The sequence below is a fragment of the Sardina pilchardus genome, chromosome 23, assembly GCF_963854185.1.
Source record: "Sardina pilchardus chromosome 23, fSarPil1.1, whole genome shotgun sequence".
NCBI lineage: Eukaryota > Metazoa > Chordata > Actinopteri > Clupeiformes > Clupeidae > Sardina > Sardina pilchardus.
The window spans coordinates 13,303,134-13,325,948 of NC_085016.1; the positions used below are offsets into that span (position 1 = coordinate 13,303,134).

The following is a 22,815-nucleotide window of genomic DNA, read 5'->3' on the forward strand; positions in this document are numbered from 1 at the left end:
CCATTGCAGTCATGCATGGACGAGACTGTGCTGTGACGTGACTGTGTGAAACTGCATGAGATTTGACATCTGGATGATTATGACATCATCTGTTTATTTTTGTGTCATGGTCCAGCTAATTGGCAACAGCTGATTGGACATTGCGGTTTTTTTTCAGTGCTAATTCAGTTCAATTTGTGATTCATGACTGTGACGAATCACTATCGTGCTGTAGGGACATACAGTACATCAAGCCATGCATGCAAGTATGGGTGTCTTTTTTTCCCTCCGTGCCATGACTTCCTGCCTTTGTCTTACTATGTAGCCCCTCCGGCTTCCATCCCATCCTCTGGGGCTGTGTCATTGGATAAGCCCCCTGACTGGCGTATCTCTGCAGCGCTACGGCCCACGTCCAAGTCCACACACACACACACACACACACACGCACACACACACACCACACACACACACACACAGGCGAGGCTGGCGCGTGACCTTCCCCATTCAACACAGCCCCAAGGTGTGCAAATTCCACAGAAAAGGTCACCTCTGCCATCCGTGTGAGTGAATGCATGCGAACTGAGAAGCGGTGGTGGTGGCGGCAGTGGCTGCGGCGGCAGCGGCAGCGGTGGGCACACTAGTTTTGTGCTGACGCTCCACACAAAAGCCCGGGCTACAGTGCGCTGCAGGGTCAGGTGGCACAAGGTAAGAGTTGAAACTTCAGCCGATGTGACAGCGAGCACAGGACACCTTGACCTGATTTCCAGCGGAAACGGATGCCGTGTGTTTATCGCCCTTGTTCATTGTGACAACTGGCTGAAATGTCACAGACCCCCCCCCCCCCCCCCACACACACACACCTCCACCACCTCCCCCACCCCCCCAATCCTGTGGCCACTCTTTATGTGTTGTCATATAACAGGTGCTTTCGTTGAAATAAAGTAACCTTGCAGTGAATGCACAGCTCACTCTGTAGCCATGCATGAACTCTCAGATGAAATTGACCTTTCATGCTCAGACTACTGACTACTGAGGTAGACACAGTTTTGTCCTAAGGAACCTTTGTCATATTAGGTTCAATATCAGAGACCCAATATCGGAATATACTGTATATAGCCCTATATGTGTGTGTGTGTGTGTGTGTGTGTGTGTGTGTGTGTGTGTGTGTGTGTGTGTGTGTGTATTATATATACTGTATATGTGTGTGTGTGTGTGTGTGTGTGTGTGTGTGTGTGTGTGTGTGTGTGTTGTCCATATCTCAAGTACCTGTCATTGTTGGCCTGACAAATGAATATGTTCATAATGCATATAGGAATGTTTGGACTAAGAACACTGATAAAGGCTAAACAACGCAGAGGGTTATCATCACATACAGTATCTGACACATTCACAGTTCCACATATAAAGCTCATTTTTGATCAGGAATAATGAATATGAACGTTAAACTATATGAGTTCATTCTTCTTACAAAGCCTATAGCAATACATAATTCATATACATCACATTATACGTTATCCACTACCATTCATTTCTATATTCAAACAGACTTACCTAGTGTAATATTTCAAATATGTTTTACCCCCAACGTCAAGACTCTTACCTGTCTAATGTAACGTATGATGTGTATGTGAGTGGGCACTAAAACTGCTAAGCAAATTAATATAACTCTTCTAATCTGAATTTTAAAACCCTTAAAATGACACATTTCACTGTAAGCCACGGGCAACATGCAAGCCCACAGAGAGAGAGAGAGACTGTATATAATCCACACAGAGGCCTTTGCGAATATCACGCTCATGCTTTTCGTGACCTGTTCAACTGCAGATTACTGTGGTTTAATGATGGGACATGCAGCTCCACGGGGACTCTGACACACAGGCTGCGCCGGCCGAGGCTGCAGATAAAGGCGGCGGCATCCCTCCGCTGCAGTCCACCCACCCACCCACACCCGTGGGGATAAGCCTGGATCTGACAGGGTGTCAACCACAGCCATGATCTCATATCTTCCACTTGTTTGTCAATCGGCTACAGCATTCAGTCTGTGGTGTCCCATTCCATGTGTGTGTGTGTGTGTGTGTGTGTGTGTGTGTTTGTGTGTGTACGTGTCTATGTCTGTGTGTGTATGTGTGTGTTGTATGTTTGTGCGTGTGTGTGTGTGTTTGTGTGTGTATGTTTGGGTGTGTGTGTGTTTATGTATTACATAAGCTGTGAGGATGAAGTGTAGCCCTCATTTCATTTATCAACTGGGCTGTCAGTTTAAGCAAGCGGTTATTAACACAATAATCAATTGCATCCGCATGGCTACGCTTATGGGATGTTGAAATGACTACATATGCATACAGTAATGCGCACATTGTCATATACATTTTTATCTAACACTTTGTCAAACTATAAATCAAACAGAGTCGTTTGGGGGTAGTGGAACTTGGGCAGGAAGTCACACCATCAGAATCCCAATACAAGGTTGCAGCCTCCTTTATACAACTCCTCTAAGCATTACTTGCTCACATGGCAATCTTCTAGAATCTTCAGCCACCCAAGCATCATATCCAAGAGTTGATACCAGTGTTTGATGCAGTGACAAAAGAATGCATCTAGCCTAGTAGCCTATACTGTATGTGACAGCCTGTATCGGCGACCTCTTCCATTCTTCAAATGTGTAAACGCTGATGTTGCCAGCCTAGATGCTTCATCATCCTGATAACGATCATTAGGATGCAGAAACAATAAATTAAGAGTCCCAAAACATATTAATGGCCCCATCTCCTCATAGTCCAAAATGTTGCACAGAATACAGTATATGTGACAATAGATGAGATTGTAGTGCTGTAACACAAGACCTGTAAATATGCACAACACCTACCTCTAACAGTCTCACTCATCCCATTGCCTGTCACAACTTAAAAGCAAACTACAGTGAAGTGAGACTTTCAATTCAGTGTAATATCTCACTTTGTTTTTTTCTCTCTGTAATTTTAACAATACATTCAGTACCTTATGTTTTTCCAAGTGCTCATATGAGATCTCTCTGATGGACATTTATTGTGGGTACAGATGGAAAACACATCTGGTGCAGGTGAATCAGATCATGGCAAGATCCAGAGAAAAAGTTTCGGGTTAGGAAAAAATAGATACACATTAAATCAGTCTTGTAAATTTGATAGTAGGCTACTCCTCTACAGTGGATACACCATGTAGAAGATTATGCTTAAAAATACCAAGAAAGTCTACAAACTACTCACTACCCAAACACATTTCAGGTTATTAAGGAGGGATATTCCTTCTAATTTGCACCTGTTAAAAATGGATGTAGCTTGTCATGCACATATTTCCAGTTCAATCTGTGGCATGTCAGTTTCCCCCCATAATTTGCCCAAAATGTGTGTCTTTTGAAGACAATTGCAGAGATAGGCCTAAGTTGTCACAAACCCAGGGGTAGAATGGCAAGGTTTTTTTTTTTTACAACTGGTAGCTTAACTGAGAGGATGGGGTGTGAAAAGTTAAACCTTCTGCACCAGAAGACAAGGATTATCAGATTTGTTTCACACGTGAAGCCATCACTTTATGAGAGATTAGAGGCGAGCACAAGAGTGTGAAATGGTGATTTTGCCTGGTGAGTGTGTAACAGATAGTGAAATAAACATGATACTTGACAATGAATGATAGAGCGACCTTAAGTTTGCCAAGAGTGTAAAATCTATGTAAAATCCATGTAAAATCCATGATGTACTACAATAAACGTCAATAACAAGATTGGACCACTCAATACTCCTCACTACATTTCTAATGAAAGATATATTGCACCTCTCAGGGTGTTATGGTTGCCATTTTTGGACCAGACCCACTCTCTTATAACATATACTTTTGTATTTCCATATAACATTATGAAAAAAGATAAGCTTAAAGTCAGTAACAACTGAATGGACTAATGTGTCGCCAAACGGTGGTGCTGAAAGGACAGCGCCCGGCCAGACAGCGCAGCGAGGTGGTGCGGTGCAAAATAAAAAGGAAAAAAAAAAAAACTCTTCCGAGTGTCGCTTTCTTGTGATTCGAGAGTTGTGTCACGAAGAAATCACTTTTGAAAATCCTTCTAAAATATTGTGGTGGCGATGCACGGATCATCAGTCCTACACCTGACACATATTAGAGGTCTGAGGTTTTGTAATTCAATATTCCCCCCGTCGTTGTGGAAAGGGATTTGTAAATCATACATAAAGATTGCACGATTATTGTTTTCGACCATAATCCAAATTTCAACAGGCTTTGTCTCTCAAGGAGTTACGTCAGAAAAGCGTCTCTCTCTCTCTCTCTCTCTCTCTCTCTCTCCAGCGCGCAGAGGGGTTGAGATTGCTTGGAGCGCTTCACGCTCAGTCCTGAGAAGCGACTGCCCGTCCAGCCATGCCAGCATGCGTCCCCTCTGTCTGCTCTCTGAAGCGTTGTGATACTGGCATGAGCGCCTAAGGCTTTCACTCACGACAGAACGGTGGCGTTGAAAAAATTGCCATTCCTCCTGTGCTTCCTCTCGGCTTCGGAACCAAGTTTTTTTCTTTTCAAAACGCACTACCAAAAAGCCTTTCACGATTACTTCTCAAAGCCCTCCCGACTTTCTATCGCTGGCTTCTCGGGCTCTCCAGAGGAAGCGACTAGTTGCTGCTGTTGTCGGCATCGTCATGGTGTTAGCTCTGATCATCGCCATACCACTGCTTGTGCAAAGTTCTAAGACTTCTGCGCACTACGAGATGATGGGCACTTGTCGGATGATTTGCGACCCGTACAGTCCGAAAGCAAGTGCCACCGCCATGGAGGTTATGCAGGACTTAAGCGCGATTCCGTCTCCGCCGTTTGTGCAAGGGACTAGAGGGGAGCCGGGGAGGCCGGGGAAACCAGGACCGAGAGGTCCACCGGGAGAGCCGGGACCACCCGGTCCCAAAGGACCTCCCGGGGACAAAGGTATTTCGGGGAGGCCCGGTTTCCCTGCCTTAGCGTCAGGTACGGCGCAGACCGAAACGGGAGAGGTCGGCGCGGCTATCGGGAGCTCTAAAATAGCATTCTATGTTGGATTGAAGAACCCCCATGAAGGATATGAAGTACTAAAGTTCGACGATGTGGTCACGAACTTGGGGAACCATTACGATCCGTCCACGGGCAAGTTCACCTGTCAGGTCTCCGGAATCTATTTCTTCACCTACCATGTTCTAATGCGTGGAGGAGACGGGACAAGTATGTGGGCCGATCTTTGCAAAAACGGACAGGTAATATGTCTTCATTCCTGATCTGGATTAATTCAAAACGATTTATTATTTCAGGTGTTGTTGTTAGGTACTTAATGGGGCGTCCTCCCTATATTTTAATCAGAACACATAGCCTACTAGAAAAGTTTGGAAAAATGCTCAAGCCATAACTTCAGTGTACGGGTGCGCAGAGTGTAAGAGCATCTGCTCTTCTGTTCTTAAGTCTGCCGGTTCAGTCTGCTAAATAATGGGATTACTGGATTTACCAGTATTAAAGACAGGCTTATTTGTGCGATCTTTGACATGCTGGAATATTACACCTTAGGCTACAACATCGGATATTTTGTGTTGATCATAGGATAGGCTAAGAGGAGCACTAAGCGTAGTTTAAACTAAACATTAGTTTAATGTTATAGCCTAATTACCTTAACTATTAGGCAATAATATAGCTAAAATGCAAACAAACTATAGTCTGTTATGATGAAATCATTAGATACACAACATTATTGAACGGCTTCCGTTTGAATCTACAGGTCCGTGCAAGCGCAATAGCCCAAGACGCAGACCAAAACTACGATTACGCAAGTAACAGTGTCGTGCTGCATCTGGATTCGGGCGATGAAATTTACGTCAAGTTGGACGGCGGCAAAGCTCATGGGGGCAACAACAACAAATACAGCACTTTCTCTGGCTTCATTTTATACCCCGATTAACTCCCGCAAAGAGCGTCGCCAAACATCCGTGACTCTCCCTGCTTTGGAAAGAAATGCTTCTGAGCTCCAAAGTAGCCTACGGTTAACGTCCTAGGATTTATTTTTTATTGCTTGTTATTTATTTTTGTGATATTGTTATTGATTTTACGTTGTGAAGACCAGAGAGCACACACAGGCCAAGTCTAAATTTACCCCACTGTTCACTGTAGTTCATCGGGAGACATAGCTGCTTATTTCGTTTGAATGTGACCTCTGTGTTGTAATCAGAAGAAATATGTCTCTATGAATAGTTATATGTGATATACAATTATATGTAAGCTGCAACAGTTGTGAGGAAAAGAAAACCACGTGTGATGTCCCCCAGAGAATATATTATGTTTTTAATGCTTTCATATGAAATTATAACTCTATTAACCAAGTATGTACATCAATAAACACTGTTTTTGTATCTTCTGTTGAGTTATTTGACCAATGGCTGAATTGGTTAGTGGTGAATTCTGTGTGTAACTCATGCTGTATTCCTAAACAGCATGCTACTGACCCTCAACTACAGTAGGCTCCATGACTCAGCAACAGCTGTCAAAGGGGCTCAGGCCTTGGGTAGTCTATCACAGGGATTATTATTCAAGAACTTTTGTGTTTTTATACTTTTCACCAGGAATATGGTGGAAAAAAAACAATGCATTCTGTCTCTTCCTCTGTCTCTCTCTCTCTCTCACACACAAAACACGCTCAGTTTCACAAAAACACACACACATACACACACACACACACACACACACGTACACACACAAACATCCATATCCAGACCCCACCAAACTCCCCTAATTGTCGCCCACTGGCGAGACAGCTTGTGACCATAAAATGTACAAATGAGAGCCTCCCTCCCACCCTCCGCATCATCTGTATTCCCTGTGGTTGTCACCACCCCACCGCCCCGCTCAGCCCCCTGTTTCCATTCCTCCACCGCTCCACTTGTCAAGAGGAGACATCAGAGGCTAAAGGGGATGATGGATTGATGAGGATTTTAAGGCTGGTAGGGGCCAGGGATGGCAGGCCCCATCCGGCAGTGATCTATGCGTCCGCACGTTAGTTTCTGTACGGGGGAGCAGCCTGCTGCTTTGCCACCTTTCAAAAAAAAAAGTTCCCACAGCTTTTTTGGCGGTCATTGTAAGCCCAACGATGAAGACAGGTCCCCATCTCCTGACATGTAAATCTGATGCTCTTGACAGACTTGAATCATTGTTTACATAAATCATAAGTGAGTCCACCCTCCCAGGAAAACCTGACCATGGTCACACTGATCTACAAGCCTGTTTGCATCCGACTTACCATGAGATGTGGGCACAGTGCTTACCCTTGGAGGATTATTTGAGGTCACTCTGGTGAATGATGAAAGGATGTTTTGATTTATGACGGGCAGTGAAATTCTAAAGCAAATACAAGCAATGCAAATAATGTGGATGGTCCTGGATAGGTTGCATTGCAATGTCAACACAGCAAAGCGTTCTTTTTTTCTGGCGGCCAATAAATTGTCTGTTTCATTCCAGCTGCTGTGTGATTGGCCAGCTGTTTGTTGAGACATATAAACTAAACAGCAATCAAGCAAAGCCAATATTAGCTTGAACTGTTCAGCGCTGCTAAGTTCACCGTTTCTGCTTTGGTCCCACGTCTGGAGGCAAAAATGGAATTTCCCATCTTGGGAAGACGTTTTGAAGAGCTAGTGGTTGCTCACAATTACCCCTGTTTTTTCTGCCTTTATTTAAAAACAATCTCTTGATACTCTTTACAAAGAGTCTCAAGCATTTGTAAATAAATATGGTAAGACTGAATATGTGTCTGTGTGTGTGTGTCTGTGTCTGTGTGTGTGTGTGTGTGTGTATTTTTTTTTTTTATATATATATATACCATTGTGAAAATGTCTGCTGACATCCTAGGGGAAATTGAGCAGGGGTCACACAAATGACAGGAGACAAACAGACAATGGCAACATGTGCTGGGAAGAAACAGCTTAGCCAGCGACAAGGAGAGGCATGACAGTCTACACCCTCCGCCCCACCGCCACCCCCACCTACTGCCACCACCACCACCTACCGTCTCCTCGGCTCCAACACCCATCCTCACACCCACACACAAACACAAACATAAACACTTCCCCTAACCTCCTGTCATCCTTTAGCAGGTGAAGCAGGCAGACGACAAACAGGCAAGGAGAGAAAAAAAAGACAGAGGAAAGGAGAGAGAGAGAGAGAGAAAGGAAGATGACGCGGTGAAAACCAAAAAAAGGAAAGGAAAGCAAAGAGAGCAAGAGAAGGAGGGGGGAAGAAAAGAGAGTTGATTTTTCAGGAGACATTTTCCTCTGAGAATCCCGCTGCACAAGAGGGAGTATGATACCTGGCGTCCAGGTGACACGACAGTGTCGCTGGGAGGGGAGACAGGAAAGGCAACAGGAGAGCTACCCACAGACTGCCATGTCCTCTGCTAGCATTTAAAAATACCTCTGACCCCGCCACCTCCGCATGACAATGATGGCTGATGGGGGAATAAAGAGGCCATCATTTGCTGACATAGAAAGATAAGCACAACTTTATTCTCTCGTCATGAAGACTGTTTTATACATAATGGTCTGACAGTTCAGGGAACAGAGATTTAATTCCAGTGGAAATGAACACCCTCCAGTTATCTCCTCTTCTGTAAAATCTGCTAAGAAAATGCTAAGCTATTTCTAAGAAGACAAAGAGGTTGAAGTTTTTGTCCGACAGACAGACACAAACAAGACAAGCGGGTCATTTTCTAAACCTTCCCATTGCGATCAATATGATTTTCCAACATGTGACATTTTCTCTAATATGCACAGCAATTACCACACAAATCATAAGATATATTTGTGAATTCAGGACACACCCGCTTCCCTTGTTCTCCTTGTTCACACTATATTACAGGAGGCTTGTTAACTAATGTCACAGGATGATAGTTTATGTTGAATGATACTTGAAAGAAACGCTTCTTTCTTATCACAGGGCCTATAATGTACGCTCTACCTATTTCCAATAAAGCTCTCTCTGAGTAGCTTCGCTTTACGACACATTGCTAAAACCAGACCACCAATAATGTTTCAGTCCAATTCAACAACTGTTATACCCGCTCTCGCTTTTTTCTAATGAACAGATATTTCAAACCAAAGCTGCAATCGGAGACAGGGAACCTATTTAGGGAGTGGTCATCCAGGCTCTCTCCACTGGTAATGGAGCTGCTCATTTCAAAGAGTCTGAAACACAAACACAAGTTATGGGCAAGTGCACAAGCAGTCTAGAGAATTGGTATAATTTCTCTTTCTCTTTCTCTCTCTCTCTCTCTACGGGTATGTGAGTGTGTGTGTGTGTGTGTGTGTGTCTCCCACAGTCTCTCTTCATGGAGAAAATGTGTGATAGCCGCTTGTATCTCTCGATATACACTGAAATGAAATAACAATGCTTGGTGAGAGAGAATTATTGCACAGGGACAACAAATTACACTGATTAAACTAATGTAGAAAACAGTATGGAGGCCTGGAAAATTGTCTGGCTCTGGAGCCTGTTTTACATAATGCACACAAATACACATTTTATACAGGTACATACACACACAGAGACACATACAGACAGATAGACACACACACACACACTCAAAATAAAGTTGAGGTGTGGAGGTGTGTGAAATTGACATTTCTACAAATGTAAAAAGTGTCCTCCATCCCTCGTCTTACATAAAAATGTGTCCAACCCGAGGACGCTTCTTCTGACCAAAAGCTAAGAAAAGCGAAGCGACAGAAATGAGGGTGGAAAAGAAGTGCTAAGGACAATAGGGTGTGCTATATTTAGGTGCCCTGGACTTAGACCCTAGGATGTTGTGTTAAGGAGAATTTGTGAAGTGGAGGAGAGACGCTCACACTTGCCTTCTAATAAGTTTTTAACTGGGTGCTGAATCCCACGTAAAACATAAATGAAAGAAAGAAGTGAAGGACAGCACTCTTCAGGTTTTCCTTTATTTATTCGCCTACGTAGGCGAATAAACAAAGGAAAATCTGAAGAGTGCTGTCCTTCGCTTCTTTCTTTCTTTCTTTCGTGTTAAGGAGAATGCAATAATGCAATCCTGCTAGCACTGTATGCTACAGTTCAGCTCAATTAAATACAATGAAGTTGTTATGATCTGATCTATTAATCCATGTAGGACTATTACTCCGTTTACCATTAGTTTTTCCTAATATACAGATAAGGGAATAGCAGTGAGTTTAATTTCCACAGCTAATTATTTTTGGAGAAGGTTTTGATATCGTCTTTTAAAGCAAGTTGAGCTGGTGTGTAAGAAATGGTTTGGGAGTATGGAGAGAGAGAGAGAGAGAGAGAGAGAGAGAGAGAGAGAGAGAGAGAGAGAGAGAGAGAGAAGAGAAAGCAAGAGAGATAGAGAGAGAGAGAGAGAGAGAGATATGAAATACATGTGCATGCGTGGTCATCAGGTGCATTGATCAGATTCTGGGACCTGACCGGAAGCGATGGCAGGGAGGCAGCACAACAGCAGCAAGCTCTCCAGACAGCCTAATGAGACACACAACAGGGTGAATGCTGATATTAGCCTCCCTTCATCCCCAAACAATCCCCACACAGTATTGTTGCTAATGCCTTGCAGTATCTTTCACATCAGGAGCAACACTGAGACAGTCGCTCATTTGTGGAAACAGCAAAACCATCATGACTCTACATACAAATCACTTGCCAGTATGAAAATGAAATTGTATGTCATTTGTATGCTGAGTATTTTTGATTGTGCTAAGACCTTAGACTTAAGACACATTTATAACGGTATCAATCGAAGAAATCTTTCAGAAGTTCTGTTGGGGATGATGGCTTCTTTGAGAGCAAACTCTGCATGGGTGAACAAGGATACCTGGCACTTACGCTGCGCCATCAACAATCCCAGGTGTCAGCTGTGGTGAGTCGCGAGTGGAGATTGAGCCGTATGAGCGAGCCGAAGGAGACGGTTGAGAGATGGGAAGGTTGACAGGACGCGCCGCAGACTCCGGGATAGATGTTGGGGGGGTCGGAGGCTGGCTCCGTGCCGGGGACGAGATTCATGGTGACAGGTGACTTACTGACGGTGTGCCGCGGCAATTAGAGTCGCTCGTATTCACACTCTGCCGTCATAGGCTCTCTCTCTCTCTGTGACTCTCTGTAGTCCTGGACTGAAGTTCAGGCCCACAGTTTGACTTTTATGGCAATACCTGCTGCTCGAAGTGAGCACAAGGCAGCCTTGGACAAGGAATGGCACACAATTGGCTGTGATGGTGACCTGTCACCACAGGGAGAGTATCATGGTTATTACAGTATATCAACTCTGGTTGATATCTTATATGTCAAGTTAAGTGTGTTATTATCATTGCATTTATTATCTATAAATAGGCAGATACTCAGAATTGTCTACTAATCTTTCACATACACATGTGTGCATGTTTCTATGATGCATGTTCCTATGTTGTTTCAATGATATCTATATAAATACATACAATTGTCAAGGGACATCCCTCTTCCACCTCAGGACATTGTCACTCCAAGGAATGCAAATTCCTATTTGCCTTACTTTGTCCTTACCTTGTGCAAGTGGTGCACAGAACAGTGCTTATAGTATCAGGTAATACCTTGTTGTCAGTACTGATTAGAGTGAGTGGGAAACAGTTGTTTGTTTCCCATCTACTTGCATCCAAATCGTAAATCGAGTGAAAAACAATGCCTTGTCCATTTACTTGTAACAACTGTGTACTTTGTGTCTTTCCTCCAATCTCTGGCTTTGGGCTGAAATGGAGAGAGAGAGAGAGAGAGAGAGAGAGAGAGACAGAGAGAGCAAAAAAGCGCCCCCATGTCTCATTTGTCACTCTGACTTATTTTTGGGAGTGGTGTCAGTGTCTGTTTCCCTGATTGCCACTCACATTGAGGCCCATTCAGTCATGTCGCTGCAGTCTCCCGAATAAATAATCTGCCCTGGCCAATGCCCACAACCACTCCGCTTACCTGTGACCCGCAGCAATGTCACCACAAACACCGAGCGTCTCAACAATCAGGGCATTTGTAATAAACCAATAGAAATACTTCTGTGAGCTATTCTGGTGCTTTTCAGGTTAACAAACCTTTGTCTCAGACCAGAAATGACTTTTTTTTTTGGAAAGACAAGCAGTACGCTACTTAATGGCTGTGCACATGTTTACCAAAGCCCTCCGGTAAAAATACAGTAAACATGTTCAAGAAACATTAACATCTTTAAGGTCAGTACATGTATGATTCCTCCATTCCTTTTTTTAATAGAGGTGATTCACATTAACCCCACACATTATGGTTGTTTATCATTTACATAATGCCATACCTTTGGGTCCCCATGTATTTCAATACTAACTCCACGCTGTATCCAGAAAAACCTCTTTTTGAACTTCATGTTACAGTACTGGGCTGTGGTCAGGTCATATCATTTACATTTATTCATTTAGTGCACGCTGCTATCAGAAGCGACTTACATTATGTCAATAGGGCTCGGGATCATGACGTGAAAACTTCGCGGGCACAGCCATATTGGCAGCCTCACTCTTTAGTTTACTATGGATTACTATGGATTTACTCCCACCTATTAGTGTGTTCCTGTTACTTAGTTTTTGCCTTCTTGGTCGTATGTTGCTGTGCAGTGGGGTGTAACAGCGCAACCCACGATCGCAAGAGGAAAAGAATCGCTAATACTATATTTCTGCTTCTTGTCTTCTGCATCTGAATGAATGATAACGTTCGATGCGCTACCAACATGGCGGCTATATTCCTAGAATGCAAGGCGTGTGCCCGAGCCCTATTACATTACTATGGGACACTGCCCCTGGATCAACTTTGGGGTTAAGTGCCTTGCTACGGGGCACAATGGTCGGAGCCGGGAATTGAACCCACAACTTTTCATGTTACAGTAATTTCCCACATATAAGCCGCATTGTGTACAGTATAAGCCGCAGGACAGTGTTTTATGCAAGTTAAAAGAAACAAAACCGTATCAACACCATATTAACTGCCCCCCTGTATTAACCTCATAGCTGAAGAAATTTTGCAAAATCAATGCATAAGCCGCGGCTAATAGCCGGGAAATTACTACGTACATGCTAACCTAACTCCTTACCCACTACGCTACCACCACCCACAGCTGACCACAAGTTAAGAGTACCTGGCTAATAAACTATTGTTTGATAGGCTGATCTACAGTAACTGTAAATGGTTTAAAATTGATATAGAGAGTGACTTGCCTCCAATTACATAAACCATTTAGAGACATTTATGAAAGTATCTCAAAGACTAATTAGAGACCCATCAGACATATCCACGTAAAGACAAACAATACACTTGTTGTTGATGCCATTCACACAGACAAGTGCCAATAACATAAACATGTTTTTTTTTCATATTTTTTTCATAAGAGACCTTGGATCCCAAGCTGTGAATAAAGCAGGGAGCCTTGCTTCACCAAATAAGCCTGGCGTTCCCTTGACTGCATAGACCTGAGTAATTAGGAAATTTAATAAAAATCGAACAAAAGGAAGACACACTCCGACTAAAGCTATCAGTTAGCCCCAAGTCATGGAAGTCTCATTAAAACAACCAATTTCATGTGAAGACAGATTGAGTGTTTGGGCAACATGTAAGAGGAAGAGGAGACAGACAGTGTTATTGCTTGAGGACGAAAGAGGAGAGAGATGAGTGAAGGCCCCCCTTGATCAAGTGTTAAAGACATGTTTGACATTTACATTAAGTAGGTTATACTTACCCCAGACGAGGCTCTGTGTGTGTGAGGAGGGTAGAGCAGAACCCAAGGACCTAAAATCACGAGGACCATGTTGAAATGATTAAGCTGTCATGTATGCATGTACACACATGCGTGCACACACACACACACACGCGTGCACGCACGTACGCACGCACGCACGCACACACACACACACACACACACACACACACACACACACACACACACACACACACACACACACACACACACACACACACACACACACACCTTGAACGCAGTGATGCCCTCTTTCTCTCTCTTTCTCTAATTATGCTTGCACATTCAAAATAGTCATACACATTGACCCAGACTTATGCACATGCCTTGAATATACTGATTTCACACACACACACACACAGACACACACACACCATCGAGATCATTAGGAGCTGACGTCTGTGGTCCGTCTAGCGACTGGTGGTGAGGCATCTGACTGGAGGTGTGTGTGTGTGTGTGTGTGTGTGTGTGTGTGTGTGTGTGAGTGTGAGTGTGGGGTGGGATAGAGCAGAGGTGTGGGGTTAATGGGTGAGCGGCTCATGATTAATTCAATCAGCGCAGCACCAAATGGAATGGGGAAGTGCCCACACACAGAGCGTCCACTGACAGCACTCATTAAGCCAGCCGCCGGGGCGCGATTGGGCCCCTGACCCCACCGTTTAGGAGCCAAGGAGCCCGCATCCGACTCCAGCTACTGCGTGGATGCCAATGATCCGCAGGTGATCTGCAGTGAAGCTGCAGGTGAAAATACAGACTCGGGACAACACCGAACCAGCCATGCTAGCTAGCGTGCTTATGCTATCCTACTGTAGCAGGAACTGTAATGAAATGTTTTTTTTTTTAAAGTGAGAGGATGAGATTTGAATGTCATGCAGATAGATAGTAAACTACTGTGGTGCGCTTGCCTACAAGAAGTGAGATAGATCTCAGTTTCACATAAAGAAATCAAACGGAGAATGGTAGCCGACTAAAGACTTGTTTAAAATAAACAACAACAAAAATACTCTCTGCCTGCCTAAAAGCATGATTAATGATTAAGATGCTGTGTCATTGTCATTTAAAATACCCCTTTAGTCTATTTCATGACCTTTATAAAAAACACATTGGGTTCCCTAAAAATCCCAAGGCATGTCTCACTTTGCTTCACAGCTGCACACCCTGGATCTCAGTACACTAGTTGAGAAGTGATGTGAAAAGCTTTATATATCTTTATATTACCCTAAGGACACACAGGGTGCATAGATTAATTTATACTACAACGAAGACAGCTTAAATTGGAATTAGAGAAGTGATGACACAGCCTAAAGGCAGAGATCTACTCTTAGACATGGTGCTGACATTCCATGTGCTGCTCTGTAATGTAGTAAATTAAAAGATGTCTAAATAGATATGGTAGCCATGGAAGAGGAAAAAGTCCCCGGTTTTCCACATACAGTATACGTCTAATTTCAGGGTCATTCTCATGATTAAGAGAAGAGCTTTTGCAGCGTTTTGCAGCGTTAGTCATCTTTTAGTGTCGTTGCAAATGCAGGTTCATCTTGATAACACAAGCCTTTTAAAGTGGACAAAGAGCATTGTTTGTGCAGATTGAGCAAACAATTTAGTCATAATCGAGCATCTAAGATCATACACAAAGTATGATCAGATTGCCTTTAAATTGCTTTATGGGTACCATCAGAAAACAAAGCATGATGATGATAATGCATCTGATCAGTATTAAAGGAGACCTTATCTCATATGCAAAGACACACATTGTTTTGGACCTGCTGTTTTAATTTCACATCCAGCCTAATGTTTTTGTCTCAAACAGTACATTGGTCCACGAGCATAACACATTTCATTCTGAATACTCAAATCAGAGTCTCATTAAGAATGACTACAGCATGGGAAAGAGAGTGGGGATTGAAAAAAAAGAGACAGAGAAATTAGTAATATTTTCACACAGAACATTCTTTGCAAAAGTAAGCACTATCTCTCTCTCTCTTTCTCTCTTTCTCTCTGTCTCTCTCTCTCCCCTCTGCTGTGTGGCCAGTAATGTGTGTCACCATAGAAATGGAGCCACCTGCATTAGCATGTGCCAGAGGCTGTGCCCGGCGCGACCCTGTGAACCAGCACTGTTGACCTGCAGCATTGTAGGAGAGGAACAGCTCCACTGTGTGTGCAGCATAATTAGATCTCAATTAGATCCAACCACATCCCAAGACGAGTTAGTGTGTGAGTGAGAGTGTGTGTGTATGTGTGTGTGTGTGTGTGTGTGTGTGCGCGCGCGCATGTGCGTGTATGTGTGTGTTTGTGTGTGTGTGCTAGAGTCTTGACCTCTCTCTTTTCATGGCAGAGCAGTCCTTAACTAGGTGCACTATATTTCACCCTCAGAATGGCTCCAGAGCTGAGGAGCTGAGAACTGAGGAGGGAAGTCATAATTTCCACTTCCAGTCATAAGCCTTTACTTGTTTCAAATCATGAGCGAAGAGAAATTATATGTTCCTTCATTCCATGCACCTGTCATCAGAGTCTGTTTCAGTTGAAATACATGTTTTAACAAAGAGCAAATGTAGAAATGAGGATGATTTTCAACTATTATCTTACTCGTCGCACTTCACTAGAGTGTCAGTTTGTAACCTGTTGCCTTGTGTTCAGTGTGATTTATCCTATTTTGATGGCTTGATATGAAAACGACTCCTTGGCCTGTGTGATGGGCAGAAGTCTGTAAGCCTCGTTTAGCCTCTGACTTGATTGGATTGCATCATTCACAGTAACATCACTAATCATGTATAATTGCCTGCTGAGCTGCAAACAACTTGCTCTGAAGATAAATAGTCTTTGATGTCCGGAGGACTTGTGTCCACTCTGACATCAGCCAACCAAGAGGCTTTGCTGCACTGATGCGTGATGATGTGCCGAATGGGGTTACGACTGAGGATCCTACTGCTAAATACTTAAAACAGACTTCCTTCATTTGGGGGTGTCTGCAACTTTTTGCTTGTAGGGTGTGAATTATACCGCCGTGGACAGTAAGTCCACATTAATTTTCTGGACTGTTTTAATCCTCAAATGCTTGTCCACTTACTTTTAATACTTACTTTTGGGCACAATGAAGATGCGGGTGACAGGTTGGAGATTTCACTTTCAACTAAAGTGCACCCTGTGGGCATGCGGGTCTCAATCTTTGAGAATATGATATCCTGCCCCAGGTGTTCCCATCAATATTTCTGCACCTGAACAACCTGAACTAAAAGAAGTACAGCAGGGTCTTTATCGGCAACTATTTTTCTTTTTTTACCTTTTTCTCGGTGTCCTGAAAAATGAGGCACACAGGGTAGCCCAACTTCATTCATTATTGACATTTAATGCTTTTCAAAGTCAGGCGATGGCAGTTTCAAACCTCCATTATCCAATCCCTCTTTAAGGGCCGCAGCGTCGATCCATTCTGAGTCTACGAGTGTCTCTTTCTTTTTCATGTTCAACCCTTTTTTTTTGGCGCAACAAAGCGTTTCATCCCTACCTCTCATTTCACAAGGCAAGGTTCTGCTCTGATTGAAAAGTCATGCTAGTCAAGTCCCAGACTCAATGACGAGCATTCAAATGCAGCCTGATGTCTGACTGTCATATCTGAGCATGCAGACCTACGCTGTCACCGTTTGAAGGACTTCAAAAGGACGAGACCCCGAGGGCCATTTCACTTGTTGGCACTTGTAAATTGAACACAGAATTGCACTAGCTGTTAAACAAAGAGAATTGCACTTAAATTAAATACAAACGACGGTGGATGTGACTGTGAAGAGTAATGAGCCCTGAGCGGACTGCCGTGCCGGTGCTCACAACTAATCTAGACGTGGAAACATTTTTAGCTACGTATGTACATCAAGCATCTGACCCTGAAAACAACGAACTATAAATACACAAGAAGAGAAGCTCCCCTAGTAATAGTCCTGCGTGATTTATTATGCATTTGTACAAATAAACAATTCCACTCAAAACAGGGAACACTGGACTATACGCTTGTTGATTTGAATACAAAATCAAAAATGTTGACAGAACATGACAGTGTCGCTCTAAATATGTTGACAGCTGCTAACAAACAAAACAAAAAAAAAGAAAAAGAAAGAAAATAGAAACAGAGAGAGAGAAAAAAAACTAAATCAGCGATGAGCCATCGCTCTCTGACTCAGTGCCCTCTTCACCTGACCACATCCATGCCCATGATGCCCGTGATGCCCATGCCCCTGGACCATGGCATGGGCTCCCATTGCTTACAGTGAAGAAGCCCCCCCCCCCCCCATCCCCACCCCCCTTATCTCCCACATCACCTTACATTAGCATTCCAGGGAAATCTCTTCACATGCAGGACACTCATCAAACCGTACTGTCACACTCCGGCCCGGGATATAATTCCATTCCCCCGAGTCGGACAGCGGGGGCAGAGATGTGCGCCCACGGCTGAATTATGCCCTCATATCTGGGCGCCGTGGCCCGATTTGGAATGGTGATCAAGTGATTCACGGACGCGGGGAATGGCCGCGGCCCGAGCGCTCCTGTCAGAAGTGCGCTACGTCTCCATTCAGGGAGCGGCGTGCATAATGAGCGACTCAGAGACAACGCGCTAATCCATCATGAAGGCCGAACACCCCCCCCCCCCCCCCCCCCCCACACACACACACACACACACACACACACACATACACTACACACACTACACACACCACACACACTACACACACCACACACACACACACCTGTGGTGATATCAGGAAGCTGCTATCAGTCCAGTGTGCATTTTCCGCGTGAATGCCCTCTCTCTTTACCTGTCCTTCCCATCTGTCTCTTTGCTTTTTCTTTCTTTCCTTCTCTCTGCCTGCCTCCCTCTCTCTTTCTCTCTCTATATGTATATCTCAAATTGTGGCAATTCCTCTTTCAGCTCCATTTCTCTCTCTAGCATCTCTGACGCTCCCTGTGACACATAATCATTGCGGGCCCTTCTGAGACGAGCCTCTCTCTCTCTCTCTCTCTGACACGTTGAGTTTTTCTGGAGATGATGACGATCATGGTCCCTCTCTCTCCCCCAGTTGATTTCTTGGTCTTAACTGAATTTGGGCCTGGGCCTGCTACAGGAATGCTGCTGTAATTAGTCAAGGGGAAATGTGAACCTGGACTGCCATGCAACGGGAGAATGACGATTATGGCTAAGCAGTCAATTCTAGCCACATTGATTACCTGGCTAGATTTAGCCAAATCACCAAATCTGTGACTATGCCTATGCTTTCAGACTTGAACAAGACAACACAAAATGACATTTGAAGGTCGTCACAATAGAGCAAAGCACTAAATGCTGGAGGGCAGTATAGGTGTATTTTGAAGATATAGGCATCTTTACACAGGCTATGTTTGAACACGATTTACCAAAAAGGAAAGATCTGATGGTTAACACATGAGAGCACAGGACAATAAGCGTCTAAAAGTGTGACACAGAGGATAGTGCAGGACAGTGCCTTAAGGTAGCTATGCTATAATAGAACAAGATAGACAGACAGAGGGAAGGGTATGGAGAGAGAGACAGAGAGAGGGGTGGAGAGAGAGAGAGGGATATCTAAAATAAGCAATGACAACATTCTTTTCACAACAACTGTGTCATTTCACAATAAATAAACACAGAAGATAGCACATCATAAAATGCAGAATTAATATGTGACAATGTGACAATCTGTCACCTTTGTGGGGCATATGAAAGACAAAAAAGTGAAAAACATTTGAATTAGAAGCCATCCTCAAAAAACAGATCACCCACCATAAACTACAAAACACCTTTTCCAGAGACAACTCAAATTGTTGATACATTCATTGCGACTGCAGCCACAGCTTGAATCCTATTTACAGTAATGTTTCACTTGATTGACGTCAATTTAATCACTAGCTATGGTTTAAAATCCTCCTCCGCTTTTTTTTATTCTCCAAAACTCCCGTCGACGCAAATAGTGTTTAGCCGCCCTTTAACACTTCGATTGACACTCTCTGTATACAAATGAGGGTCCTGATCCCGAGGGGGCAGAGGGAAAAGGTTAGTGACTCCATGCTGCATAGGAGATGAGCAGTCTTCCCGCTCCCCCCCGGCCACTAATGGGAAGAGCTGCAAAGAGCAAAATATGTTTGATTAGAAGCAACCAATTACAGCAGCACAAGTTTTCACGCTGCACGCCTGAATGGAGATGACCGCTCATGAGATGCAATGAGAGAGAGAGAGAGAGAGAGAAAGAGGGGGGGGGAGAGAGGGGGGAGAGAGAGACAGGAGAGAGAGGGACAGAGAGAGAGAGAGAGAGAGAGAGAGAGAGAGAGAGAGAGAGAGAGAGAGAGAGAGAGAGAGAGAGGGAGAGGGGGGAGAGAGAGACAGGAGAGAGAGGGACAGAGAGAGAGAGAGAAAGAGAGCAAAGGGGTATTTGCGTCTGTGATAAAAACCTGATGCTGATGATGCCTTTATTGAATATTCTATAATTCTTCATAATAATTAGCTGACTGAAAATTATGTTTTCTCAAGCTCAAAAAGGTGTGTAACAACAACAATCTTCCACTGGCATTTGTGGTAAGCAATCTGCTCAATTTTAACACGCAAGTGTGAAACAACACAAGACTCTACGCCAGAGACATTAAAGGTTATTAATAATAACACAACGAATGTAAAGCGGCCAGAAGGGGCTACCAGCATGATCAAGCCCCCACAAAACAAACAAACAAAACACCCCAGCTTCTTCACTGCTAGCTAGAGCAACTGGGTCAGTTTGATTGACACTGCCTGGAATGCTGTTAATGTTTTGTTTATAAACGTACTGAGCACAAGCTTTAAAAAAAAAAAAAACATAATTCCCCCAACCCACTGGCTGTGCAAATTACCACAGCCACAGATGTGACCAGGTTCGTGATAAAATTCAGGCCGCCAGTTACTTTTAGCACACAGAAGAATCTAGAATGTTTTTTTTTTCTTTTCAATATGGGTGTATGGAGTTGCAAATTCAGCCAAATTGTCAGTCTAAATCATGTTCTGGCTCTTGCCAGAGAGCTAACACAGTCAGACATTAAATGACCTTCAATCCTCTGAGTGGCCTCTCCAAACATCCACGTTATGTAATAATATCAGGGACACACAGGACAATATGCAGAACGTCCATTGATTTCTTGGTTGCTTTGATCCCTCAATATCTTTCAATCTGTTATATGCATGTAATATCTAATTAATGAATAATCTAATTTTATCATCAAATTTAGATTTGTTGGACAGAAATAAACCCTGACCTCAAACAGCCTGTTTATTTGCTTGTACTGCTATTTTCTTGTTTATCAGAAACTAAGAGCTCTTCCCTGACAGTACTAACAGTGCTTCATAATAATGAACCCACTTAAATGCTCTCGGTGCTATGGCGGTAAACAATGCCTTGTGGCGGCAGGCCTGGTCAAACTGTAAATAACACTCTAAACTCTGTAAACACAACGAGTGGACAGTCCACACATACTGCGCTGAGCACTCCCTGGGTGGACAAGCCTCCAGGGGCGTTTGGCACTTTAGACAGCCCACCCTCCGGGGACAGACATCCACCGAGGCTCAGAAGGGGATGGATAAACAGCGTCCATCTGATGGAGTGGACAGGGGCGAGAGATAGGAGCGAGAATTTGGGAGTGTGTGGGCTGACCTATGCTTTGTAGTATATTATATGTGCAGCCGTATATGGGTATCTGCATAATCCAATATTGGCAATATGGCTTTAAATGGTGTGAGAGGGAGGAAGGGAGGGAGAGAATGAAAAAAGAAATAGAGAGAGAGAGAGAGGATGGAGCTCATATCTTCTTCACGCTCTCATCTGCCAGCTGTGCCTTCTGACACCCCCTCCCTCTTACTCGCGATCTCTCTCTCTCTCCCTGTCAGACACACACACACACACACACAGGTTTTTTCTCCGTGTCTTTTCTTTCTTTTCTTCGCCTTTCCTCTGGTCTGTTTTGTCTTTCCCTTCTTCCCAGTTCTCTCTCCTTCCTTCTTCTCTCCATTTCACTCTAACACAACTCCCTCTGTTTCCATCTCTCTCTTTTCTCTCTCTCTCACTCTTTCCCTATCCCTCTCATCCTCTCTCCCCAGGGTACGTGATGCAGTTCCAGCCTCTCTTCCCTTCCCCTCTCCTTAGGCTTATCCACCCCACCATCTCAAATGCATACTAGCCTGGACCCCGCTAAGCCACAGAAGCTTGGCCACTGCACTGTCCAAACAGTCCCTTTTGTCTTCGCCACCCTCCCTCTCTCGTCTTCCCCCCGCTGTTTGCTGAGGCCAGACATCTGCATCTGTGGACAGAGGATTTTGCTTTTTATGAACGCTAATGCTATACACTAATATTGGCCGGCACCTTGACAAAGAGCCGTGCCTGTTTTCCTAAAGAGCCGCTTATAGGAACGAGTTAAATTATCTCCACTTTGCCTCTCCTTCTCCTCTCCGCTGGAATCACTGACCAGCACATGCTCTCAGTGGAGACCACCGCTTTTTAATATTCATTGTGCTTTATGGGCCATTTTCTCTGGGCTATCCATTCAACATTTTATGAACCATGTTTTAAGTGTTTTAATCTGTTCTATTTAGCGTGTTTTAATCTATTCAATGTCCTCATCTAAGACAATATTATACGTAACAGACGTATATACTGTAACACTGTCAAAAAAGGGGCATACAATACAATAGTTGGTGACATATAGCTTCTCGCACCATAGGTGATCATTACTGCGCCGATTTTTGCAAAACAGCTAGGGCTCTCGGGAGGACGCAGACAGCACTGGCAGGGGAGTGTCCAGAAGAGGGTCAGCTTGCCCGGTGTGACGGGGGCGAGAAGGAGATAACAGCGGCCTGTCAGACCTGCGCCCCTGGGCAGGCAGCTGGAGAGAGAAGCGTGGCCCAGCCTGAACCTGCCACACAGAGAGAGAGACAGAGACAGAGAGAGAGAGAGAGAGAGAGAGAGAGAGAGAGAGAGAGAGAGAGCTAGACGGAGAGGAGCACTGCCATGGTCAGGAGGAGTGTCTCCGACCCGGCTCAA

At 44.0% G+C, this 22,815-nt stretch overlaps 1 protein-coding gene and 1 long non-coding RNA gene across 3 annotated transcripts in view; one reads left to right on the forward strand and one right to left on the reverse strand.

Annotated features, from left to right (window-relative positions):
* The first annotated feature begins 4,516 nt into the window (after window positions 1-4,516).
* c1ql2 (complement component 1, q subcomponent-like 2) lies at window positions 4,517-6,322 on the forward strand. Its single transcript, XM_062528047.1, has 2 exons — window positions 4,517-5,231; window positions 5,744-6,322. The coding sequence occupies exons 1-2, from the start codon at window positions 4,650-4,652 to the stop codon at window positions 5,921-5,923; spliced, it is 762 nt and encodes a 253-aa protein (XP_062384031.1). The 5' UTR covers window positions 4,517-4,649; the 3' UTR covers window positions 5,924-6,322.
* A 7,293-nt stretch (window positions 6,323-13,615) lies between these two features.
* Window positions 13,616-22,815, reverse strand: part of LOC134071648 (uncharacterized) — a 14,270-nt gene continuing 5,070 nt past the window's right edge. Inside the window, exon 4 of one of the 2 annotated variants that reach the window (XR_009937103.1) lies at window positions 13,616-13,791. This is a non-coding gene — a long non-coding RNA (uncharacterized LOC134071648). Of the gene's footprint in view, window positions 13,792-19,054; window positions 19,881-22,815 lie in introns of those variants that run through there. The other variant, XR_009937102.1, reaches the window with a different exon arrangement.

Excerpts from the sequence above, each read along its gene's own strand:
- c1ql2 (XM_062528047.1), top strand. The coding sequence starts at position 4,650 with ATGGTGTTAGCTCTGATCATCGCCATACCACTGCTTGTGCAAAGTTCT. Across the intron at positions 5,232-5,743 it reads ATCTTTGCAAAAACGGACAG|GTCCGTGCAAGCGCAATAGC; the intron begins GTAATATGTCTT and ends TTGAATCTACAG.